General features: G+C 36.9%; 1 protein-coding gene across 1 annotated transcript in view; it reads left to right on the top strand.

Annotated features, from left to right (window-relative positions):
* The window catches only part of faf1 (Fas (TNFRSF6) associated factor 1), an 82,975-nt gene that overhangs the window by 19,776 nt on the left and 35,674 nt on the right, over window positions 1-27,525 (top strand). Inside the window, exons 8-12 of the mRNA XM_038281117.1 lie at window positions 9,457-9,543; window positions 23,480-23,575; window positions 23,681-23,804; window positions 23,925-23,988; window positions 24,098-24,179. Coding sequence (XP_038137045.1) covers window positions 9,457-9,543; window positions 23,480-23,575; window positions 23,681-23,804; window positions 23,925-23,988; window positions 24,098-24,179 — 453 coding nt within the window. The remainder of the gene's footprint in view (window positions 1-9,456; window positions 9,544-23,479; window positions 23,576-23,680; window positions 23,805-23,924; window positions 23,989-24,097; window positions 24,180-27,525) is intronic.

Raw genomic sequence — 27,525 nt, 5'->3', positions numbered from 1 at the left:
ACTTAAAAAAAGGCTATTTAATCTTTTACTTTATTCCTTTATAAATGTGTTTGCAAAAATAATGCATTTAAAATTAACATAATGCATTTGTTCATAAGATGTGAGCATATCACCAAACAAAATGACTGGAGTCTTTTATTAAGCAAAGGGAGATGTCTTTCAAGGGCTTCAGCCCTTGGCATATTTAGTGTCCGCATACGCACTAGAAAATCAAAACAATTCAATAGGCCACACAAGTGCAAAGTTTGATATGTTTTATTTTGTCAAACTTGCAATAATGGTCAAAAATGAATTTATATAGGTTGACTGACAGAGGGAGCTGACAGTGTGTTGAAGAATTATGGACAGGGCGCTTTGAAGCATCTGGTTCAAAAATGCATTATCAACCTTTGGTAGAAATCCATCCATCCTTCCATTTTCTGTACACCCTGTCCCTTAGTGGGGTCGGGAGGTGCTGGTGCGGGGTCCACCCTAGACAGGTGGCCAGTCTGTCCAGACCTTTGGTAGAAATGGCGCCTTTAATTCCAGTTTGCAGTACAGAACAGAGAAAACTACAGAGTTTTCAATGTTGTGTTAATCTGTTTATAGTGTAAAAAAGAGGAGCCAGCAGTTTATTTGAGGAAACAAAGATGCAGAAGTTAATTAGTTGGTTAATTAGTGGTTGTGCAGCAGTCCGCTGCACGACCAATGCGGCCGCCGCTGCTAAGAATTAGAATTAATTCTCCCTGTGGTTTTAACTAACGATCAGGAGCGCGACAGGTATAACATCTGTCCATTTCGGCGAATCAAAACCATGCAAAAAATAAAAAATCCTCGTAAAACGCACGCCCAGACCGGGCTAATTTCAACACAAGTTGTGTTAGGTGACTGTTTAGGTGACTAACCCTCACACTGACGTTTCAATTTAAAAAAAATCTGAGTAAGTCCTACTGCTGTTTCAGCCTTTTAGTTGGTGGTGGCATTGTACTGAAATGAGATATAAAAAAAAATATATAAAAAAAACATTTTGGCTAGCGTGGCAAACGTCTAGAGAAAGTTAGCAGTTAAATATTGGATGAGTGATCAGACCAAGACTACGGAAGAGGATTAGGGCCACTGAAAAAAAAAAAAAAGTTAAGTGATTTTTACATTTTATTTCAGTTTAATACGGGAAAAAAGTCAGAATTCTGACTTTTATTTTCAGAATTCTGACTTTTTTTCTCAGAATTTTGGATCTTAATGTAGATGGGCACCATGAAGGCAGAGATGTGGAGCACTCAGCTTCACTGACAAAGATGTGAGTTGTTTGAGAGAGCCAGTGACACATTGGTGGAAAATGACAGAATTAGGCAACTTTTTATGTGCCCGAGGGGTCCCCTCATTAATGGAGGACCAGAAGGTCATTAAAACAAGAGAGCTAGTCTCTAAAAGAGACATGGCTATGGCTTGATGCTAACATGTTTGTTGTTAAACATACTTTTGTTATATTACATTTGTGTTGTGTTTTCCAAATAGTGTAGAAAATTAATGGTGGGTTTATAATGTTTACCTTTTATGAGCAGGACAGGAAGCAGAGAAGTGTAGCATTACCTCCAACTAGTTAAACTCATAATTATGAAGTTATTCAACAAATTCCTCAAGTAAAAAAGTGCAACTTTTATTTTTTATTTATTTATTTTTTTTACCAGATTTGTTGATTAATTTCAGAATTATGTATTCCTTCCAAATTTCCAAATCTGAAGAATTTTTTAAACCAATATCTACATTATTTAACATTTAGTTTGTTTTAGCAGTACTTCCTGTTATATTTCTTTATACGTATATTTTACATTTTCTTGCACAGCAAGCTCAGCAGATTTGAAATTGTGTGCTTGTGTAAACACAAGTAGTCAATCTTTACTCTAAACATACATTCTGGTTATTTTTTAGTTAGACCTTCTTGTTTTTATATATCTGTATAGTACCCCCCCCCCCCCCCCCCCCCCCCCCAACCACCAAAAAAAAAAAACTGTAAATTGATTAGAAATATTATTCATCTGTCAGATATCTGAGAAAAAAGTCAGAATTCTGAGATTAAAGTCAGAAATCTGAGAAAAAAGTCAGAAGAAAAAAGTCAGAATTCTGAGATTAAAGTCAGAATTCTGAGAAAAGTCAGAATTCTGACTTTTCTCCCCATGTTAAACTAAAAAAAAAAATGTAAAAATCAGTTAACTTTTTTCAGTGGCCCTAATCCTCTTCCTACAAGTCTAAGATGCCTAAACCAAAAAGATTCAGTTTCTATATATGAAAGTGAACTGACAACAAGACGTTATAAATAAGCAATATTCATAGCAGCATTCCCGACAGACCATTTTACCTCATTAACAAGTTTCTGACTTTCTGTATCGCTGTTTCCCTCCCGTCTGAGTGCTCAAACACTCAACAGTTCACAGAGGGGAGGGGGGGTACAGTGACGTAACGCTATGTTGCGCCTTCAAAATAAAAGCACGATAGTTAAAAAATTGTCAAAATCTAATATTTTGCGGTACAATTTTTGGGGGGGACATATCCACCTGGCTTTTATATTGGGGGGGACATGTCCCCCCCGTCCCCCCCGCTCCCTACGCCACTGTCCGTGTGTACACACTGTAGTATAGATATTGTTACCTTGAGATTGCCATAGAAACTGCTAACATTTTCCAGTCTAGCATGTTCTTTGATAAGGATTAAAATTCCAAAGCTTAAAGCACAGTAGAATGTTGGGCTCTTTGTGTGAGATTATTTTTAATTTTGGACTAAACTAATTGATCAACATGAGACAAATATCATACTCTATGGGAAAACTGTGCAGCATTGCTGCTGCTGTAACATTATCTACCTCCCTTTCATCCTCCTCCTCTGTTTAGTGTATTACTTCAATGCTAAAAGAAAATATGCACTTGTTTTATCAAGATTTCCTTTTTTTTCAGCTCAGTCCATTTGATGTTAAAATAATTTAAAATCCTATGATAAGTACCAGGCTTTAGAAAATACACTTTCCTTTAATATCTTCTTGCATTTCTTTTTTTTTCTGACTTTATTCTTGAACATCATAGTTACAGCTGAAAATGGCCAAATTGAACTCTACTTTCCTCAGTTACAGCTTCCACACTGACGAGTGTTGTCAGTTGTAATTGGCTGCCAGGACCAATGATCTGATTGCTGTCATTAGATGTTTTTCTCCGGGAATCTGTTGTTTGTATTAGCTCCTTCTGTGCCTTTGATAATATAATTATAATAAGTGTCCTGCTCTTCTGTTTTGCTTCTTCCAGCCACTGTGGTTAATTCATGGACCCTCCAAGTAGAGTAGGAACGTATAATTAAAAGTCAGGTTTCTAGCAGAGCTTGTAATGGTGCTAATTAATTAAATTAGTCTGCCTAGCATCTTAACTGGAGGCCACTTTCCTCCCTGGAAGCTCTTCTCTCCTCTTTCGCGCTCTACAACTTTCTCCTCATTTCATCATCTCTAATTTTCTTTCGTACTACCACTCTCCTGTATAGCAGATGGTTTTGATGAGCACCCACTGTGAACCTTAAGTGTTGCTGCTGGGATTACAAACACAGGGGAGGGGCTCCTGTGGTGTGGGTGTGGGAGCTGGGGCCACAGAAAAGAGACCGAAGACTGTTAGCTTGGTGGGGGGTGGCGTAAGAAGCAAGAAGGGATAGAGAAAGGACAATGTGGGCTTAAACAGGCCTTCATGTCGTGGTCTTTTTCTTACACAAGTTTGTCTTTAGGCATCTAAAGGTTCCCTGCTGGGAAAATGAGACCTAGAACTTTAACCTGCAGACATCAAATGTTTAAGCAATGTAGGCACAGTCTCCAAAAATGCTGCTGCTGACGAGAAGTGTAAAAATATTCAGCCTCGTTTTGTGATTCAAGATTGCGCCGTGGATGGCAGCCACAGTAATTTAGTGTGCTGAACTCACTGAGAAGAAGCAGGTTCTGGTTCTCCTATGCAGAATAAAATGTCAAAGCTGCTTTGACTCACTTTCTACGATGAAGATGGCAGACACTTGTGAGGAAGGTTGTAACATTTTCAACCTAACTTTGTTGTACTCTACTTGGACCTTGCTAAAGTACTCTTTTCTTTTACCGGGTTCCTATTTTTCTCAGCTTAAGATTCACCATGAGACTTGTCTGTGCATATTGGTAAAGGAGGAGTAATATCTTGTTCTCCTTTTATTTATTTTGGCCCAAAAATATCAACAATGCTCTCTTATCCCACCCTTTGCCATTTTTTCTTTAACGTCTCTCTCAGTGGCCCGCTTCAGCCTTTTTTTTTTTTTTCTTTCATTCTTTTCCATCTCCTAAACCAAAGTTTGTGTAAGTTCTTGATTGGCATAACCAGACAAGAGTTTGGGTTGGGGTGGGCTATGTTACTGGCTAGCTTCTGAGCTAAGCTGCAGAGCAAATGTTTGCCAGGGAAGTACCGGGTAGAATAGGAATGGCTGCTGGGTCCCTATTTGTCCGTGACCAGACTGGTTGTACTGGGGATTCTCCCCTCGTCGCCCCCCTCAGGCCCCATCCCCTGCCCTGCAGCTGGGAGACATAGGGGACGAAATGCAGACAGGGGATGTGGGACTGAGAAAAGCAAGGCTGGATTGAAAGCAAAAATGAAAGAAAGGCATCTGGTGCTTAGATGGGATGAAGAGAAAGAACAAGAGGGAATGAGAGAGAGAGCTTGTGACTGTTTAATGGAAACCTTTCCTTCGCTTTGATTTGCTTCCAGCCAGGGATTATAAGCAATTGGCATTTACAATGATTGGATCGTTGATTTTGTCTTTTGGTGTACTGGCCAGCAGCTGAGTCGCTTTATGTTGAAGAGAACTCAGACGTATACACAGCTCTGGAAAAACGAGAGACGTCTGCGATGTTTCTTGCAAATCAGCATCTCTACATGAATGTCAGTCATTTTGTTTCAGAACGTTTTGGATTGCAGCAGAAACATACTTCAATATATTTAATAAAGTAAAACTTTGAGATGATGGATGGAAAGTTGCTATTGCACTCGAATGCTAGTAGTCCCTTTAAGCTCAGATTTCTTAACTATTCCTAATAAAATAGTGTTTTGTTATTGTAAATGATATCACCTCGATGAATTTGCTTTGTTTGGTATATCAAAATGCTATATTAATATTAGGTGATTTTTTTTTTTCTTTTAATGGGAATTTGGAAGAAACAAAATGATCTTGAATAGAATAAAAAACCTTATTCTTATGTTCAAACAGCTTTGGTGTCCAAACATTAAAATTCATTACTTTAACCATAAATCATTTCAAAATGTTTTTCAACATTTCTTAGATTGCGGTTGGAAATATTAAATTTACTTTTTGTTATTTTCATTTTCTGTCTTCTATATTTTTACTTAGTTCCCCTTTTTGTTATTCATCTCATAATTTGTTTCTTTGTTTATTTTCTTAAATATTGCATTGAAGGATTTTATTTATGTTGCCAAGTTTCAGTTTTTAAGAGCATGTTTTTCCAAATGCAGGTTGCAAAGGGCTCTAAAATATATTAGAGAAAATATAGAAATAGAAGAATAAAAGAAAATACAATTCCATAATTTGTTTTCAGAGCTTTGTATGGTTTCCTGTCATATGATGGATATAGGACATATCTCTCTATTAAATGTATTTTTTTTTTTAATTTTGAGTAGAGATTTCTAATCTAAAGTATATATTATGTTTCGATTGCTTCCAGTTTGACTTATTTACGACATGTCGCTCTTGGTAGACAGGGGGCAGCATTAGACAGTAATGCTTCATTTATGTGGTTTGTAACAAAAATTTGTAATTTACCTGCAGTATTTCTGGAAAGATGTCATACTTCTCTTGGGGTTATTTTGTTCCAAATTCCTTTTTTTTTTTAAAGATTTTTTTTATAACATTTTGTTGACATATGGTAACACCAAACTCTCATATTTGCACCATATTTATGCACGTGTCAGGAGAGGCCTGCACATATCCTAGCTGTGTGGTTTCAGGTAGGCAGGCCGGCTGTTTAGCTGTGTTTTCTTTCAGTGCCGGGATTAGACTGTCCTCTGCCAGGTGTCTTTCGCTGTCTGTCTCCGCTCCTCTCCGCCACCACCTCTCACCTTCCCTCTCTCTGTGGTGGGCGTCAGTTTGTTGTTTCTCTGCTGCTGCTTTAACCTCTGACTGCAGCCTCTTCATTACTAGTGTTTATGCCTCTCCTTTTCCTCTCTTTCCCCCTCTCTATTCATCGGCCGACCAGCCGGTCAGTCAAATCCCTGTAGCCTGGCTGGTCAAACATAGATATTACACTCTGTAATAACACTGGCCACCCGCTTTGACCCCAGCCTGCTATCTTGGCCACGACGTCTCTTCATAAGGACTGACTCTGAGCAGTGTGATATGGGATTTACAAGAGAGAAGCAAAGTGACTGTGCCACTCATCTATCATTGTTCTTTTATAGTCTCGCCTTGTTTGTACTGTAAATTGCTTTGCTCTGTCAGGTTCAGCACAAATATATAATATATTTTGGGTAAGAGGTGGATAACTGAGATAAAATATTTACTCAATCTCAACAAAAGGTGTTCATATCCAGATCTAATTACATGGGAAACAACCAGTAATAAGAACAGTGTTTGTCCTCCAAATTAATACATTTTGTCCTTCAGATTCTCCCTTTAGGATCTAAAATTGCCTTTTAGTTTGTAGCATTCATTAAATTTCCACATCCACGAGCAGCGGCCCTCAGTGTATTGAAGGACTCCTCTTTCTTCGGCGCAGGTTACAAAGACAGGATTTGCTCCATGCATGAAGGGATCTCTTCTCTACAAAAGGTAGTTTTTTCAGTGTCCGTGTCCTGCCCCGCGGGGCCCGAAGTTCAGGATCTTCTCGAACAAACGCACCAGAATCAGCCATCATCGGAGCTCAGGAACTAACTCTGGGCTTTGATCTGCTTTGACTAGAGCACATTCGGGCTGGCGTGAGGGCTTTAAACCAACAACCCACTGGAGGGTGTAACACGGCGCTTGGTTTTAGAGCCGCTGCTGGCTGCTAACTGTTTAAAACTAAGGAATGTTATTAGGTGATGCTGATACAGGGTCTGCACATGAATGGGAGAAGAGAAATACTGTTCATTTCAGAGTGTGTGGCTGTTGTTGCTGGGAATTAGCCGAGGCATCCGAGGAATGCTGACAACACAGGCTCTGTTTTTGTAGTTTTCTTAACATCTTTTTCTTGTCCGCTCTCTGCCTCCTTCCTAATATTCCTGTTCATTTTATAGCAGATAGTTGGTAAATTGAAGCTCTATTTTTATTTGGGAAAAGCATTATAGAATGATATAAACCTATATTAGTTTTAGATGTAATGATGGATAATGGGTAGGCATTGTGGCACCATGAGACTTAAAAGGTGTGCAACATTTAGTAGTTATAACACAGCTTTGTGTGCATAGTTTTATGACATTTCATGTCAAATTTAAACACAAAAATGATGACACAATCTATATGCTTCTGCTGCAAGAACAACCCAACATATGAATTGCTATAATTTATCTATAAGATGTATGTTTACCGATTGGGGCTATACATTTGATCTAAATTACAGTATAAGAACGCTGCAAGTTATTTCACTCTTTTAGGTAATTTTTGAACAGATGATTCTCGAACACCTTAAGATAGAAATTGAATCTGCACAGTGTGTCCAATCATCGTTGTATCCATTAAACTGCCTCCCTTGTCTTTTGTGACAGCACCTCAGATCTGATTAAAGAGATAAATGGGACATTATGATATTAGATAGAATTCAATATTACAATGTTTATGCTTTTCTAATACTATATACCCCTTACCTGAAGTATAACAAGCTGATTAACTAGTTGGGCTGTCTGCTTCAGGAACTAGCCTGCAGCCGACTGCTTAACAGACAGACTTCAGTAATTATACTTTTAAGACATGGTTCCCTTAGTGAGATTGGTTTCTAGTACTCCTCAAAGCTGGGGACACTTTACCCAACTTTTACAGACTTTGAAAAGACTGTTCACAGTAAACAAACTGTTTTTTGTTTCTACATAACCTTCTCAGTAACTTAACCTGCTTCTGGATCACAGACTGTAGGGTTTTTCAAATCACATAAGGCCACCTAAGCACACCAATCTCTCATTGTTCGAAGGAATAAACATCCCAGTAGTAAGGCAAGGGGAGTTTATTTATACAGAACATCTTAGAGTAAGACAGTTTAGTGCTGTACAGTGGCATGGGGGTAGTGAAATTAATGAATATAAATAATTAAAGAGAAAAAACCCCCCAAATAATTAAAATACTTTTAAATCTAATAGAGGTCAGCCTGCAAACTTAAACTGATAATGTTTACATGGCAAAGTGAAAGGCCACTCTAAATACATACGTTTTTATCTCTATATTAAAGGAACTTTAAGTGTTAAGGGTTTCAGCACTTTTTATTTTTTATTTTTCTGGGAATTTTGTTCTATATTAGTTGAGCTCAATGACTAGAAGCTACTTCTCCATGTTTGGTTCTGGGTATGGAGAGTAGATTTGAGTCAGAAGTCTGAGAGCTGAGGGCAGATGATAGACTGACAGCAAGTCTGTAATATGGTATTCTTAATTGGAGAAGTTCTAAGAATTTGCATGGGTTATATTTCTGTTTTACTCCCCCATAAAATAAAGGAGACATTGGATGGAACCTAGAAGTGACATGGTTGACTGAATTCTTTGTTTTATATCTCTCATGTTTTGAACATTTGAATAAGATTTACATCCTTACTATAGTCATGTTAGAGGTATGAATTTGTATGCCAGGTTGTGAGGTTGTTGGTTGTGGGACTGACTGTTTTTATGCTTCGAGTGAAACTTCTATTTCATAACTTAAATCCTATTAACTCTATGTTCAAAACGTAAATAAGGTAATCCAGTGATTGCTTTTATTATTATTTATTTTTATATTTATTTATTTTAAATATATTTTTCATCACTCTTTTAATTTAATTAGCTTGGTTATAGTATGAAATATGGCCAGTGCTGTTTTTATTGGGTATGTTTGTTTAAAACAACTGAGGTCGAGTTGTTCCCCCTCACACACGTCGTCGCTCCAATCTTCACCTCTTCTCATACAAGCACATTCTTTGTGCTGAACGACTCCAATTAGCGCCAAGTAATGCTGACTACAGTTTGTTTTTTCCCCCCTGATTAGTTTTCCACATATTACAGTTTATTTTTTTGTCACAAGTTCCAGAGTAGCTGAACAGCTAAATTTCTTCCAGCCAGCTGACCAGCAATGTGCAGCAGCAGGTTGGGAAGATGCTCAACACAGCCAGAGAAACTGCCACCCCTCAGTCAAATTTTCCGGTCTCTCAGTAAACAAATTTTAGATTGATTTAGTTAAGCTGAAGGAATTATTGATAATGTGGCAATAATGTTTTGTAAATAAGGGTATATTTTACCAAATGTAAATTTTTCTGTTTTATTTTTTCCTAGGTAAAGAGGAACATATCAGACTTGACCAACATCCCAGTTCGGCATCAGCAGTGGGAGGGATGGCCCGCGTCAGCGTCCGATGATTCTGTAAGAACCACGCCTACAGTCATTAATATACCAGATTTAATCATTTAATTTACTTCCATTTCCAACTCTCAAGGATTGTTTAATGGAATTGTGTGAAATATTTGATATAAAACACAAAATGGGCTCGACTAAAACATCACTATTTAACAGGAGTGAAGCCTTTTAACAGCTCGGGGGGGAAAGCTGTGTGGAAACTTGAGGGTTGTATTTTTGATGTTGCTGTAATCTTTTCCTAAATATTGTGGTAGATTTCAAAATTTTCTCATGCAGGATATTCAGATTTTTTTTTTTTTATGTCATATTGCTCTTAAAAGTAAAACACAGATGATGTTTTACTATTAAGTGATCAGAGAGTGTGCCCAAGTACCCAGCCTGCAGTCAGCCACATCATATAAGTGAAAGCAACAGGTAGGGGAGGGTATTCTTCTATGAATTCTCACCATAAAATGGTGCTCTCTCTTTCTCATACAGCACTTTCTCTGGCTCTTGTCATTTAGGAATTTAGGGAAGATCGTTATAGATTTAAAATGTTTTAAATCATTCGTTATTATGACATAAGTTATCATCCCATACATAGGTCCAATTTATCACAAACGTAAGCATTTTCTTTTGCAGTTTGAATATTTTATATATCCTATTTTTTAATCCATGAAAGTTAACTCTGTTTTAATATGATTTTTAAAAGCGTAGCTCAGGTAGTTTTAAATAAGAAGCTGTTATACGTTGGAGTTTTAAGCCTTCTTAAAGTAAGATGTTGAAGCTAATTAAGATGTCAAAGACCATTCCCGTCCCGTGTCCCCTATCTGTGGACATTAAAGCTCACATCATTGAGTCCCGCTGACCTTCCTGTCCCACGCTTGCTCTTCCCAGCCATTCTCTTTGCGCATTGTCAAGCTGATCAGAGGTCGAACCCATACAGAATGTCAAAGAACCTTTGACCCCTTTTGTCTCCCCCCTTTTTTGACAGCATATGTGTTCCCATGCTAACTGTTTGGGATGGTTTATCATGCCACATTGAGGAGCTGCTGGGCACACATTCTTGGGTTAACCCCCAGCTAACGTTTTCCCTTTAGATCTGCATGGCGGCTGTTTGGTTTCGGGTCTTGTTGACTTTGCCTTTATTCTGAAATCCATACTTCGACACATGTGTCCTGTGCTATAAAAAGTGATCGTGTAATAAAGCTGCACAGTCGTGATTTATAAGGATGAGCTCGTTTCATTGTATCCAGTGTTTTGGTGAATATAAGCTATTCATATCTACTAGCTATTGTTGATATTTCAAACACTCAAAGTGAGAGAACAATAGCTGCACCTGACTTGTTATTAGGCTTTAAAGCATTAACAGTAAAAGCAAATACATGAGATCCTTTATGATGCACACATGGGCTGAGATTAAAAGCATACCCACCCTTTGACCTCAAAGAAAAATATTTGCTTCTTGCTTTTTTTGTTTTGTTCATCACAGTTAAGAGGCCAGTTTTTAAAGCCATCAAGCATCAAGCAACATATGTTGCTCCAATGCTTTTTAAATAACAAACAGTCTTGGGTTGCAACAAAAATACAAATGTTAATTCTTGCCCTGAAAATTATTAAACCCATGTATACTGTAGGTCAAGTAATAGATAAAATAAATAATCTGCGCTTTATATTTTTTACATTAAGGAAGAAATGTACACAGATCATTTAGATACTTTTGCACACTAAGCTTATGTGTTAAATTCTTAAAGCTAGCATATATTTTAGTGTTCATTCATTAAATAATGAATAATGAATGTATTAAGTATGTCTTTTTTAAATTGAGAACATTTACTGGGTGATCAAAAATCACTAATGCTACACTTGGTGGCATCCTCTACAATTCTCCATAGATGTGTAGTTTTTAAATTGTACTGGTTTAATTTCATTGGCTTATAAAAAAACGTGTAATACATGATTTTCTTTTCTTCATCAATTTGAAATGAAACATCAATTTATTTTAAAGCTTCTTCTAAATGGTGAGGAGAACATGCCATTTGAGGTGTAATCAGAGGTGTCCAAAGTATTAATATTTATTACTCAAGTCGAAGTATAAATCCTACTTTTTAAAAACACTTTTGAAGAAAGAGTATCAACTTAATTTTTGAATCAATTAAAAGTGTAAAAATACCTTTTTTAAAACTATTTAAAGTATAAAAGTGAAAGTAATGCAAGTTAAGGACAGATGTTTTACTGCACTACCCTATTAAAGGAACAGTTTTCTATAATTCTGGATGATAATTTCCTTAGACTTCATTTTCTTAGTTTTATAACTAATGGTAACAATGTCAAATCTAACTTGAATGAGGATTTCTTTGGATATGTGGCAAACAAGAAATGAATTCTCTCCATAAAACAAATTATTTTGATGTTTTTTTTTTTGTTTTTTTATGCCAACAGGCCTTTACGAAAATGAGCTTAAAGGAAACAAAACTAACGAGTCTATTTTTAAAATTTAAGGAGTAGAAAGCAGAGATAATTGCGAAAAAATAAAAGGATAAGAAATGAAAAAAAAAGATTGTCCAACCAATGTATAGATAGCCAAAATTTCTACTTAAGTAAGGCAACAAAGTATTTGTACTTTGTTAATTGTCACCTTTGGTTGTAATATGCATGTTGACCACTTTAAACAAGGAAGCTCATAAACCAGGATGCAAACATTTAAAAGTAAAACAATTGATGAACTTAATCACTTATATTTATCTTCCTAAATGCAAAATCAGGAAGACGTTAGAGAAAATTTATCCTCCGCACTTAAGTTTTGAAAAATGCATTGAAAAGGTTATAGTTGTTTACTTCTACAAGAAAACATCAATCAATTCATTGTTAAGGATCTTTGCCAGATAAATATTGAGAAGAATCTATGTTTACTGATAAACTAGATGAAATGTATGTTTCATGCAAAAAAAAAACATGAAACCTGTAGCCTGATATTTATTTTTGGGTTTTTATGTTATAGTTGAGAGTTCTGACTCAAATTTGTATATTTTATTTCAAACCTTTTTAAAGATAATTTTCTCATGTTGCTAATTACCTTAAAACTTCAGTTTGATTTTCATTACATAACCAAAAAAATTGTTGCTAATTAAACAGCATAATAAGGATATTATATATAGATAAATCGTTTTTTTGTTTTTTTCTTTACTTTTATTTATTTATTTATTTTTTTTGGTCTGTGGTCTTTAGCTCATAGCTGTAGATTTATTGGCCAAAGACCATGAATAAATTTGAGCTCCCTGTGCCAACAAAGGCCTGGTCCTTGGCTAACACATAACTGCAGTGTCTGTTTTTTTTTTCTTGTTTGAGAAGATATTAAAAAAAGCACAGAGAAGAGAGAGACAGAAGTGTAATAATGGCCTCTGCACTAGCTATAGCCCTCTTATTGAAACGTCTGAAGGTATTAACAGAGAAAGCCTGGGGCTTGGCTGGCCTAGTGGATGGATGGAGAGCCAATGTTAGTGTCTAGCTCATTAGCCCAGTCTCATCTCTTGGGATTTGGCCCAATAAACATGGCAGCTACAGACCCCAGATTACTTTTAGCTCCACACATTCTCCTGCTTAAAATGATTTGGTTGCTACTTAATTTCCTTGCAGCTCATATTTGTTATCTGTGCTTTGTCTACGCCTTTTTACATTCTGGGCTATTGTGAATTTACCGCTGTTTGTTGATTGTGGTAAATATTGTATTAACTACTCCTACATGAAGTAGTTGGTCACTACTTTATGTAGGGTGTCAGTTGAAGTTTTTAGGAATAACATGGGTTACTTTGACTAACATTATTTAACCTAAAACTATAAGTTTAGACAATTAGAAACATGCTGGGTCATTGTGGCACTGTTTTTATTTTTTATTTAACCGACTATGTAAAATGATAAAACATTTTTAAGAATCACACTGACTGTATTGGGTTATTCATTTCTTATATTAGCAGTTATTCCTGAATAACTTTACGGTGTAGTTGTGGATTTGTTTGCCTTTTGAAGCAACAAGTTGCACATGTTTACATCACTGTTTATCCACCTGATCAACCAGCTCATAGTTTCAGCTCATTCTGCTACCCATTCTTGTTCCTGAGAAAGTTTTTTAAACTGTTGTAATTTTAGTTCAGTGAAGTCACATATAGTCAGAGGGAAAGAAAAGAGTCTTGTAGAAACTCCTTTCAGTGAGCCTGGCTTTTGAATGTTGCATCATCCCTTCTCACTCTAAATCTGTTTTATTTTTTTATTGTGCTCAGACTTATTTGTGGCCTGATGAAGGATTGAAACTGGATGAGGATGCATAACGCTCAGTTGGCACTAAATAATGGATTGGTTTATAAAGTTTACTCTAGCTGTTTGGGAGATGGACTTCACTGCCTTGGCTGTGTTTGAGTGATGGCCCTTTGGGCCAGGTCCTGAGGTGGTTGTACCCTAATATATTTAGCTGGTTCTGAATAGGATTCAAGTTTTTTTACTCTACAAATCCATCCCAATGTATTTATTTGGAGATTTCCAAATATTAGAAATATCACTTTTCAGTCATATCTTTGAATTCAGCACATTCAAATCCTTTAAATTTCAGCTGTTCATAACTTACCAACGGGCTAAACTCTTCCTGTAATTGTTTAGTTTTCGTTCCAATGTCATCTCGCTGTATTCTCTAGAAGACAGTTTATAATGTTTTTTGTTTTTTTTCTGAGTAGCCAAATAGAGGCTCTCTAGGAGACTTGCGCTGTCTTTGTGTGAATGTTTACTTTAGCATTTGTCTTCATTTTCTTTGGGTTTTACTGCATCATAACAGTCTTGGTATTACTGGAAAAAGTTCCCAGTCAGATGCAAGTATGTTGGACTTTGCAATAGTTAAAACTTGATGGAGTTCATTTTACTCCAAGTAGATTAAGACAAATACTCTGGCATTATTTGCGAATACCACAATGTAGCTCTAGCTTCAAATTCCTCTTGATTCTTGAGGCTTTGGCAAAGCTCTGCTGAACAGTGCTGAGGATGACAGAGGTCTGTGCAACAGCTGATTTGAGAGGCCAACGGAACATTAACGTCCTCTGCTGTTTGGGAAGACTTGATCAAGCTTGGTCTGTTTCCAGCCGCGCCTTATCTCAGTTGGTGCCGCTATGATTGGCAGTGCCTCCTACACACCTGGTGTAGTGATTGACAGCCAGTGGGACATCCGTATTGCATCCCGCCCCCTCCTCCCTGCCTGTAATTGCTGACATTTATGCAGTGTTTCATGGTGTTTGCTAATGTATTAATGTCGAGGAGCCTCCGAGGTGCCTCGCCTTGTAGGGCAGCGCCTCTCTCCATTTCCCTGCTGACATTAAAGGAATCCTTCTCCACCTGATAGGCGTCGGTGAAACCAAGGGTTTATTGAGGTGGGCCTGATGGTTTCCAGAGCAACAGGGCTCAACGGTAAGCTCAGGCAATCCATAACCCCCCCCTTTTAATCGGTGGCATTCAGGACTAAATTAGACAGTCTGACAAAATTTAGCTTCTAATGCAATTTTTGTTCAATTCAGTTAGTTCAATCTATCTTTACCTTTGAGCTGAGCTTCTGAATCTTTATCGTTATTCATTTCATATTCTGTCATTTTCCTTTTTATGAATTTTGTGCTAGGCGCATATTTTCCTAAAATAATAATAACACAAAAACATTATTTCCTCATAAAACAGGAATTAAACATTTGTCTAAGCCTTTTTATAAAGTGACGGTACTCTTGTATATTTTACAAGATAAGTTTTACGTATTTATTGGGGGTGCAACAACATGAAAATTGTCTGAAACCAAAAAAAAAGCCAAAGGCCAAAAATCAAAATACCAAAATAAATGATGTCTAATATTAGAATCATATAATTTTTGGCAGCAGTGTGTACTAACCCTAACTAAAATCAATGCCTTTCAATAAATCAACTACAAAAGTTTATAAATATTAATTTACCACGGGCATTTTTTGTTATGCCCTTAACCTTGGTAGAATCATTGGGGAACTTTCTTGTGTTTCCAAACGCCTTTATATAATATTTCCATACATCCCTAATATTTAGAACTCTATAGATTAGTCTCTTTTAAAAATGTGATTTAAAAGTAATTAAACCTGAAGGCAAATTAATCCCAAGATCAATCCAAATTGTGCATAAACTCTTAACTCTACTGTATTTGGTTCTGAAGTCATGACTCAGATCTAGTGGATATACTACTCTTTTTCTTTTTTTGCACAAAATCCAAACTGGTTACTTTAGGTATTTAGGGATGAGTTAAAGAGATCATCAAATTATTGTCCTCAGAATTAGGTGGCATGTGATTTTATTTATTTTTGCTTATTCATTTAATTTATTTTAATGATTTCACCAAACCTTAGAAGACTGATTTTGATTGGCTATTGTAGTTCCATTGTCATAACATTCACAATGTCAGCAGCTTTTCTGACATTGTGGATGGTATAGAAGAAGAAGAGAAATTAGGTTCATTTGGCAGGAACACCTTACAGCCAAACCAATGCTGCATAAAAAATATTACATTCTGAAAATATAATATTAAGATATTTTTATATAGAGAGTTTCCATCATATTTATTTTTGCGGTCACCAAATTGTATGATGCAGCCATGTTGGCTAAGGTGACAAACTTCTGATCTCTCGCTGTGTTTCAATAGAGTCCAAAATCATTACTTTCATGTACAGATGGATAGCAGCACTCTTTTGATACAGGTATTTTCCTTATAAACTCTTGACAAACTTATCTCATTTCCTCCTCATCTGTCTATGTTCTCCCCTTACTCGATAACTCCCATTCTGGTGTGAGGTGGTTTGGTTTGCTGTGATTGTGGTTGCCTTCAGTGCAGCTGTCAGTGGTAATTATCTCACACTCACAGCCAGACATCTAATCCAAACACTGCCTCCTCTAGAAAATAAGAAAAAGAATGAAACAGAGAGGGAATGGAGGGAGTGAAAAAGAGAAGAAGAGGACCAGGGAGGGAAAATGTTTGAAGGGAAGAGGTGCATGAGAGGTGGGGGAAAGAGAGGCAGAAAATTCTTTCCCTGTATCAGCCTTTGAATACTTAGAGCCTCAATGCAAGTGTTAATTAAAAGAATCCAAAAAAGAGGAGCCAGTTTCCTTTGTGTGGAGATGTGAGAGAGGGTCATTTAAGGGGGGCGTTACCCACCTCTTCTCCCCCGACCTAATGCCCTCCGGCGCTTCAACCTTGTTTCCACATTTTATCACTGAACTGCCAAGCTGCACTTATGTACTTCAACATTGGGGAAAGCCATCCGGTCAAAGCAAGGAAGAATACTGAGAAGCACTCAACTCAGTTTTCCCCATTTTCAGCTCCCCTCCTGGCATCAATGTCACTTCCAAACCCTTCAGGCTGTCCTTTTGTGGGGAAGTGATCTACTTTATTTAAACACTTATTAGGTTGTTGGACAAGTGCCTCTCATTGTGAAATGCAGCCTAAAGGGTTTCAATAATCGCTGTCAGGATTCTCACATTTGATTGCCCCTCAGTTAAAAGAAATAGACTTGGGGCCACTTGTTGTCTTCCAGGAGGATCAGGCCTCGTCTGGCTCTGCACCTACAGCCATCTGCGCTAATTCAACTCTTAAGGCTTAACACATATGAGGTCCTAATTGGCCGTGGCTTTTCTTAAACCAAGGAGAATACCTGTTCTCATATCAACATTGTATTTCAAATATTGCATAATTCATTATACATAGTCCTTTCTTTTAGAAATTGGAATCTGTAGCTTAAATACTGTTACTTCCTTTTCGTTTTTCTTGTTTCAGTAGAAATGCACAAATTTTGTGTTCTATGCCTGGTTTGCTGTTTCTTGCAGTTTTTACTTGGCCATAGGCCCTTTTTCTGAAGAACTTAGGAAGATAAAATTGCTCAGTAATGCTTATTGTAGCCTTTCTGCCATGAGCAGTATTTATTGTTTGATCGGATAGACAATGATTTGATTTTTTAGTTTCTTCTTCCTCTTAAGTGGTATAGAAGACAAAATGATAAAAAAGAAGTCTCCTTTTAAACAAAAAGAAAAATTAGTTTTACTAACATATTAATCAAAACTTGACTGATAGATTGCAAATGAAAATAGTGCACTATATATGAGGCACGGCTGCTGAATGCACCAATGAACAGATGCACGTATTGACCAGCGCCGATACATGAGAGAAATGCTAATATTAGCCCAAAATACCAACTACGGTAGTCTGTCTACTTCTAGTTTTATTACTACTTTACTACCGAGTTAATATTTTAAACAAATTTTAAAATCTCTCAACCTTGTAGTTTGAATTGCATTAGTTTGCAGTCTATGTCTTAGAGGTTTTTTAGAGTTTAAAAATGTAAACCAGGGCACTTTTGCTGTAGTACGTTAAGCCTTCCTGTTCTCTGCTAGAAGTCTTGCTCTCTTAATCACTTACTGTCCCAGTAAGATGCAGACGTGTATCATAGAAAATTAATTAATTAGAAAAAAAGAATTTCAAGAACTTGACCTTTTTTTTTTTTTTTCATATCACATATCTCTGCTCCTGGAATTGCCTCTAGTTTTCCTATTATCTCAAGAAAGCCAAAAATAATTCTCAGTCATGGTCGATTTTTAGTGAAAACTACAAGATATCGGCAACTTTCATTTTTGCTTACCTGTTTAATTTGCGATTATTCTTATTATCTGTACTTTTTTCATTTTTAAGTCTTGGTAGCGATAATAATCAAGAACTTTCACTCATGTACATGTTCATGCATGTATAAGAAATAATTAGCAGGTTTATACGAATTAGGCTGAGCTATAGGGGACCATCCTCGCTTGTTTTTACTACTAATCAAAGACAAATGAGAGCCAAAGTATTTTTTTGTCCAATTTTTTTTTTTTGTCATTCTTGTTATAGTCCAACACATATATCCTTTACTGATTATAACATGGTAGTCTTGTGTTGGCGTGTTCCATCGTTGGTAATCTACTGGGTTTGGGTTGCTTAAATATTAGTCCAGTCCAGCCAATGTGCTTAAGACAACATAGGGATGACTGCATCTGGATATTATTGTTTCATAGATGGCATCAGTAATACTTGCTTTTCTTCTCTTTTAATAATGACTAAGGAGAGATCGATACAAGTCAATATTAGAAGTGGTTTCAATGTATTCTCAGTCAATGTTTTTTAAGACCTCAGAAAAATAGTTGTTTGCTTCTTAAGGATCATTATAAAAGAGTAAACATCCTGAGTTTGCCTGCTGCTGACTTGAATTTCAACAATCAAAGAATATTACTAGTGCAAAAAACATTACAGAAAGAGGAGAACTTTGGCAGATATGTTTTATTTATTAGTTCTAGTTAAACAGCAGAACATCTGGGTCCATATTGCATTCAAGGTCTGCTGGCTACACTGATCTCTCCTATTGTAGAAGTTGAGGGCATCATGGGCAGTCGCTTAGTTTCTGTGAAACAGCTCTGTTCAGCCTCTTCGTTCCTTTTCAGATTCAATTGGCGTTGCATGTAATCGTCTCTTGATTCAACCGTGTCCAGCTGCTCTTTGTGTGTCTTTGCACCTGACAATAGAACAGATCACAGGACCTCTGCAGGGGACGCCCAGCTTCTGCTTTTCCCTTATCACACTCAGTATGGGTGATGTGTGTTTCTGTTGTTGTTTGGAAGTGCACTCTCCCAGAAAAGTCTTTACATCTGGTCTTTGTGGTGGACTTTTAACACAAAGTCAAACAGTGAACATATTGTTACATTATTGTGCAGTATAACAACAATCAGGGACACATGCTTACACAATAAACAATCCTTCTTTTAGGTGTTGTTCATTAAAAACAAAACAAAAAAAAGTCTCTTCATTACCTGTAAATGTTGATGGTTACATACTTTCTTTGGTTTCAAATAACACCAAAGTTTCTTGGCTATATTGTTGCCATCCCTGGAGGTTAAACCAGCAGATACTAGATGTAATGAGTCCCCGCTGAATGCCAATATTTTCAATGCTGGCTTTGGGTCTGGGAGCTAATTAGTCGGTTGCTCCTTTTCTAAAGACATAGAGCCTCAATGGCGGCTGTTGCAGGTGTTCAGAAACCACATGGAAGTCCTCATTAGGGTGAAAACCATGCTTCTGATTTAGTGGCATTAGAAATATGTCATATGTACTATGACTCTTCCAGGCACCCATGAGTGTATCCATTGTATTAGGAAGCAGTTCTTTTGCTCAGACTTTTTCAGATTTTATGTTAAAGCCACACCTTTCATTTGTCAATCATCTAACATTCAATGCTATTAATGTAATATAGATACAGACAGTAAAGAATCAATTGAGAAGAGGTTTTTAAACCTCTTTACAAACAACCTGAAACATGTTGCTTGCATTTTCGATTGGCCTGTTTTACTCCGATACCCCTAAACAAAACCCTTTGCAATCTGTTGTTTTGGAAGTCATCCATTTAGTAAATACCGTAATTTTCGGACTATAAGCCGTGACTTTTTCCCCATTTTTCAACCTTGCGGCTTTTATAACAATGCGGCTTATCTATGGACTTTTACAGCCAACGGCCACTAGCGTAATACCTAAATCTATGGATTTTACTATCCACCATGTTGATGTCACATTTGCTTCAACACACAAGTACAGTAGCCGCGAGGGAATGCGGAGGTCCTCCGGAAGCAGACTTCTACCGCGAGTGGTACAAGACAGAACGACAGCGAGAAAGACAGACATTAAACATAAAAAAACCTGCGGCTTATAGTCCGGTGCGGCTTGTATATGTACAAATCATGCAATTTAGCTTCTGCAGCTTATATTCAGGTGTCCCGCTAATAGTCCGAAAATTACGGTAGTCAATTTAATCTCAATATAAATGCAGTTGTTCTGTGAAGGCGTCAGAGGTTGGAGCACGTTAGTAAATAAGGACCAGCAGACAGTTTTTGTATAGGCAAGGATAGGTTAGAAAGCTATTCAGTTCTTTTAGGCGTTCTGTTCAACTGACAGGATATGCTAGGGAAATAATATTCAGATAATCAGCCAAGAAATCACTTCTAACTCTGGAGGAACCGCAGAACTCCAAACCTTAGGAAGGAGAATCTATCAATAGGATGACACTGAACTGTAAATTCAGCAAATTTGGAAAAAGAGAAGGCAAAGAGTGATTTTTCAATAGAAAGCCATAAACCAGTTTGTTACAGTTTGTCACAAGGCATGCAAACAAACCAGTTTGGAAAATGTATTATTTTTTTTTTTTGGGTCATTTAAAATAAACAGAAGTTTTTGGTCTACATACGAAAGATCTTCTCTGTTTCATATGGTGATAGCACCACCGTGCTGTGGGAACGGTTTCCTTTGAAAGAAAGGACAGGTAAGTTGGTCAAAGTTGATAATGGCTTGGTAGAATACATTTTGGGCAAACCTGAGGGAACCCTTTCATAAACCTTAAACCACTTGAATATGATGTAGGTTAATCTTCCAGCAGGGCTGATTCTCCAAAAATGAGTCCTGTTGATGCTTATGGAAAGATTAAAAAAAAAAATGGTGAAAGATGCTAATCCTTGTTTATCTCCATCCAGTCTGACTGACCTTGAACTCTACTTCCCACTATTGTCTTTTTTTTTTTTTTTTTTCAAAGTTTTCAATACAACATTAATAACACAGAACAGTTCGACATAGAGAGCAGTTGGCAAAATACAGCTTGTTGAAAGTAGCGATGGATCATGGACCATCTTGAAGCACAGCACATTTTAACCTGTAGGAGTCCCATTTTGACCAAAATTTGTGAAAAATGTCCAGTTTCAAGTGAATTTTAAAAGTAATTTGTTCCATGTTTCTTATTTCAGTCATAATTTCAATCCAGTTTGAAATCGTGGGGGCTGACTGCGTTATCCATTTCTTAGTTATGGCTTTTTTCCAGCAGCAAGCATTATATTCCAAAGGTATTTGTTTACTGTGTCCATTGCCGGTGTTTTCAGTCCAAGGTACATGGTCCTGAAGTTGAAAGGGATGGTGACATTATAAACAGTTTGCATTACATTGTTCATGTCTTTCCAATATTTCTGGATAACTGGGCATTCCCAAAACAAATGATAATGATGCGCCTTTAGGCACCCACATCCTCTCCAGCATCCAGTGTTCCCTTGTGAATAATGAGCGCTTTGACATGGTGTTATGAAGAAACGTGCGATAGTTTTCCAGCTAAATTCTTTCCAGATATGTGACTTATTTGTCTTCCATTGAGATAAACACACACTTTCCCATTCATCCTCAGTTAAAGTAAATCTACCTTCATTTTCCCACTTATTTTTAATATAGGTAGTAGAATGGTTGTCTGGGTTATTAATACAAATGTATAATTTTGATATTAACCCTCTAGGAAGATTTGATTTATATGCTTTAATGAACTTCCCACTATTTTCAATTATGTTTATATATACAGTAGGGCTGCAACTAACGATTATTTAAAAAATCGATTATTTTTTCGATTAATCGATGAATCGGACAAAAAATATTTTTTATATTAACCTCTTTATTCCAAAATAAACATTTTAGACAGAACAAACAAGCAGACAAGTACAGGTTGCTCGTTAACTGTACTGGTGCAATATGAAAAATAAATGTTTGTGTTAAAACTACGCAAACTTACATGAGAAATGTAGCTGTACATCCACAAAATATAGGGTACTTTGTTTCATAAAGCGCAAAAAAAGACATTTTTGTTTTTAAAAGCCCCTAAGGGGTTCAAACAATAGGCCCCCCCATTTCAACAAATTAGTTTTTTTAGACTAGAAGAGTTCTGCCTTTTAAGACAGGAAAGTATAGCAGTTAAAGTTGCTGCTTGAGAAAATACTGAACCATAGAGATAAAAATAGCCCTGTGATTCAAATTATAAATTGTATTTGGAATAAAAATGAGAGAACTAGGGGTGCTAAAAAACACATCCTCCAAAGACAGATATTTACATGGGAATGTGGCAGATAATTAATTGACATATTACTGATCTTGCTGGATTTTATTCTGCTTTACTTCCATAAATTGCAGGATCTTCTTTACTTTAACTTTGCCAGAAGATTTAAACTTTAAAAGCCTTGCCCTCATAATTTGCAAGTTAATTTATTTATAAAGAAAATATAAACGCTGCTTAAGCTAATTCAAATGAAATTAAAGGTAAAATAAGTAGCCAACCTTATCCCTGTCTGTAACCTACTAACACGGTAAGGAAAGCATCAGATGAGCTACCTGAGAAACTAACGTAACGTTTCCCCACTTTAAAACCAAACAAACATGGTGGTTCCGTGCCATGTTAATTTCTTTTGAAAAAAGTTGCATTTTATCACTTTTTTCGCTTTGCAAAGCGCAGCCTATTTTAATTATTGTGATCAATTTGCGCCGTCAATCCCGGTGCATGCGCGCTTCATTTGCAGTCTAGACGCTGAGGGTCTGACTGCAGCGCTTAGAGGGACTCCTGCGGGAAAACGCGGTTGGGGTGGGGGAGGCGCCCCACGGCAGAGTAGGAACGATACATGCTTTCACGTAAGAGTCTCCAAAAGCCGCCAGTGACACCGAAAAAAGTCGCCAGATTTGTCGCTAGAACGCTTTTTTGAAAAATAGTCGCTGGAGGGGTCTGAAAAGTCGCTGAGTTGGCAACACTGCACCTGCGGCGCTGGCTCGCTCTGCCTTTTTTTTTTTTCTTCCTCTTTCAGTCAAGAGGCAGTGATGACGGCGCGGCGGATGACGCAATAATCGCGCGACACAACTAATCGATGATGAAATTCGTTGCCAACGCTTTTAAAAGTCGATTTTTATCGATTTTATCGATTCGTTGTTGCAGCCCTAATATACAGTATATATAATTTCTGTATTTTAATTTGTTCTGTACGTACTTTATTCTGTTTAAACTGGTTGATTTATGTGTGAAGTAAATGTTATTGTTAAAGTTAATGGTGCTCTTGTCTCTTTTAGATGACGTTAGCTCTGTCTGGAATCAGCTATCCTTGCCATCACCTCAGTGTTTGTCGAAGGTCTTCACCAGCTAACGCCCAGGAACCAACAGATGAGGTACATAGGCGGAAACAAACAAACCCAGTCCTCACTTCTCTACAGTACCTATCCAGTAGTTACCTGCATGTTAACCCACTCTAATATAAAGATTTGTTTCTTTAGTGTACAGATGTCCATATGATCAGTGACAGTGAGGGGGACGATTACGAAGATGCGTCAGAATTTGGGGTGGAGGATTCAGAAATGTTTGGAATGACCTCGTCAAGCTGTCGGAAATCACCTATGAGTATGTATAAAATATTTTGCTTCAAAACCCTAATCAGGCTCTTATTTTTACTCCACAATCATAGTTATGGTTTGAAAACAAGCATTCAGAGTTTGACAGATTGAGTCCTTTATCTTGCAGTGCCAGAAAACAGTGAGAACGAAGCGGATGCCTTACTTTACTTTACTGCCGAATTTTCTTCAAGGTGGGCATCTTGTCAGTTGATGATAGTAAGATCAATCTACAGAGGAACCCATCCTTTATGGAGGTACTGTGTTAAACAATGAACTGTCTGGTTGTTATCTGTGTATCAGATATGGAGAGACCCACCCGATGTTCTATATTGGGTCTTTGGAGGCAGCGTCTCAAGAGGCCTTCTACGGCAAAGCCAGAGATGTAAGTAAAACGTTCTGCTGTAAAGATCTCTTGGAAACGGTTTTGATTAAATGTGATACTGTATTTGGTTAAATTAGACTTTGACCTTCAGCACTGATATCATTCTTACTTCATATGGTCTTCTTCCTAGTCTGGTGAGAAGTTGTCTTTAATTAAGATAACATGGAATAATCATTCTAAATTCACTTGGGGACAGTACTTGTATTTTCTTTTTGTTACTGAGCTGGTGGGAACTTAAGAAGTTTTAGTTGGTACTATTACTAACGTCTTGACAGCTGACTTGCTTTCAAATTACAACAGGGCTACATATTTTATATATATATATATATATATATATATATATATATATATATATATATATATATATATATATATATATATATATATATATATATACACCCAACCTTTTTAAGATTGTGGACTACTTCATGATCACTGAGTCATAGCGAGCGCCTGCTCGGGTGGTCAGATCTTCTGAGGTCCTCTGCATGTCAGTGGCGTTACGCTATATGATTGACTGAACTTTGCAACATGACCTAAAACATTGCAGTTGCCCAGACAACAATAATAACAATACGTCTGCAGCATCGGAGCATATGTAATGTTAGCGTGTCAAATGACAGATGAAGTTTTACCCTATTGACAAAAAAACTGAAACTGGTTTATGATTAAAAAAATAAATAAATAAATAATTGCAAGACAATGATATGAAGGGGGAGAGCTGGGTAGCACTGTGTTTAGCTGTGCTCAGTAGCTAACAGGTTAACCTCTTTTAGCTTGGTCAGTTAGCCATATTAAGCTAAACTACTTTTAACTTTGTGTTAACAACAATCATTCATTTTCTACAAGTAGAATAGTTTTTGTTTTCTTTGTTTAAAAATCATTATAAAAGTAATTTTTTTGATGTGCCATTTTTCCTCCCCTGCCCTTAGGGCTTAATAAACAGAATAGCAAGAAGCACTGAGACTTTTTGTGTCACCTTGTTAAATGGCAATGCTCAGTTTGTCTTAGAAGGCAGAGTTTCCTTAAAGATTGAGAATGACTGTTTCTATTTTTGGCTACTTTAGATCACCAATGAAATGTAAAATAATAGCAAAAATTGGTAATAATATGCTGAGACTCCAGAAGAGATCTGATTCTTAAACAGGTGCAATACAGTTTGTCTGGTTGGCATTGCCATATGATGATGTCGTCATAAGAAGGGGCAGGCCCCTGAGCAGGTACCTACACCGCCACTGATACACAGCAGTAAAAAAACAAACAAACACAGATGAAGCAGAGCAGCAGCAGAAACAATGGAGGATTTTAGGACCCCAAGACTTAGAATCTATAGTGACATATTTATTTCAATATGCCATATGCTTTTATGTTTTAAATTTATAATGTATTTTTATTAATTAACCCGCATCTAAAAGGCTGACTGTTAAAAAAATGTAAACTGTGTTAATGTAATGTTTTTAAGGCTATCTTTATCCTCATTATATATACCTCTATTTGGTTTGTTCAAACCATATAATTTCATGTATCAGGGAAATAATTTATGACATCTTCACATATGTGAACTTACATCAAAGCAAAGCTAAAATTAAAACCTGTTTCTATTTAAAGTAAAGTACTTGGATGGATTCCAAGTGTTTTAGATCTAAGGTGTTACATATTTTAATATGTATAGACCAATTAACCTAATGGAAGCCTAATTGTTCAATTCTTAAAGACTGTCAGATTCCATGACCTTCACTCTGTGAAGTGCCTGGAGATGTATTGAATTTAAGTTCAATAAAATTTTAGCAGATTAATAGAACACCTCTTGGAGTCTGTGGTTGTAAAAGAAGTAAAACACCTTTTTTTTAAGTTTTCATTATTGTTTTTCAGTGAATATTACCAAAATGTAACACTGATTTATTAACATTAGATGAATACGTTTTCAACCTGAAAGTTGAGGCTCTTATTTTTAGCTTATTTTTTGTTAGGATTCCTGTATCAACTGACAGCTTGTGTGGATTACGGCCTTATTAGAAGGAGAGGACACAGGAACATGTTTTGGGGGAGGGATGGTTCACATCATCAGGCAAACAAAGAGCAACGGTGATAAAGATGTCTGTGATGATGCTTTATCAAGAACATTGAAAAAGAGAGAATCAGGCCAACATGTCAGCTTGAAATGAGTCAGAATGCCTATTTGTAAGATGAAAGATTGAAAGAAAAAGAAGTAAACAGACAAACTAAAAAGATATTTGGCATCCTGCCTTTTTCCCAGCTGATCCCTCGTCTAAGCCAGCACAATATGGCTGATGTCCCTGGTGTTTGCTTCTTTGTACCATTGTGCTCTACGCAGCAAAGGGGCAAGAAGTATTTATTTTTACTGTATTTTGTGAGGTTCCTTTAGCCTGCCAACTGTGCTCTGGTTAAAATGTTTTTTCAGAGAGTTGATATGTGCAGAACCATTTCAAGGAAAGCAGTAGCAACTTTTTCAATATGGACGACAACCCAAAGCATGCTCATTATTTATGTTTTTATTACACTGTAGCACGTGTGTGAATTATTCCATTTCATCTTCTATCGATACAGCTATGTTTGCTTCCATTTAAACCGAGATCCAGGCTTTGTGTAATCATGGTAGTACTTCATTAAGGGGGTGTTAGAAGAGCGCAGATCTTGCTGAAAAGAGACAACTTCTTGCTTTATAAACAAGGGAATCAGTCTCAGATGCTCATAGCCTGAGAGAGTCTAATCACTAAGCAAAATACTACATTTGATGAAGTGTTTCTGAAGGTGTGTGTTGGGGCACTGTTGAGATAGACTCAATCCATCCTTAATGAAATGCTTTGGGCTGCAGAGCTAAGTCGAGCTGAGCTGAACTCTCTCGGGGATTGATGGATAGTCAGGGCGTACAGAGTGATAGGCCACCCATCACTAACCGCGATCCTCGCTAAATCCCCATCAATGCAGTGGTTAATCACTCTAACCCCGCTCTCCTTCGCTCTTCACTCCTCTCTCCTCTCTGCCACACACAAAGACACATAAAAATTCATAGCCTTGAAGAAGAGAGGAGTTTGGGGATTTATCAATGCCAAGTATCCACTTCAGATCCTAGCGATAGCCTTGAGGACTTGAGAGAAAAGAACAGCAGCCAGATGCAGCAGAAGTCTGGTTCTTAGGTGTACTTATGTCCATCAGATGGAGAAATAGAAAAGTGAAATAGCACCAGTTAGCTGGTGACATGAACGGTCTAACAAGCAGGATAATTATGTCATCTAAGAAATTGACTTTTTTGTTGCTGTAATTAATAGGTGATCATGGATTTTGTACTCCATAAGATGTAGTCTGGGGTTACATATATTACAAA

Source organism: Cyprinodon tularosa, unplaced genomic scaffold (assembly GCF_016077235.1).
Source record: "Cyprinodon tularosa strain WSP-4 unplaced genomic scaffold, ASM1607723v1 ctg167, whole genome shotgun sequence".
Taxonomy (NCBI): domain Eukaryota; kingdom Metazoa; phylum Chordata; class Actinopteri; order Cyprinodontiformes; family Cyprinodontidae; genus Cyprinodon; species Cyprinodon tularosa.
The sequence above is the reverse complement of the archived record's forward strand: the minus strand, read 5'-3'. Positions and strand labels throughout refer to the sequence as shown.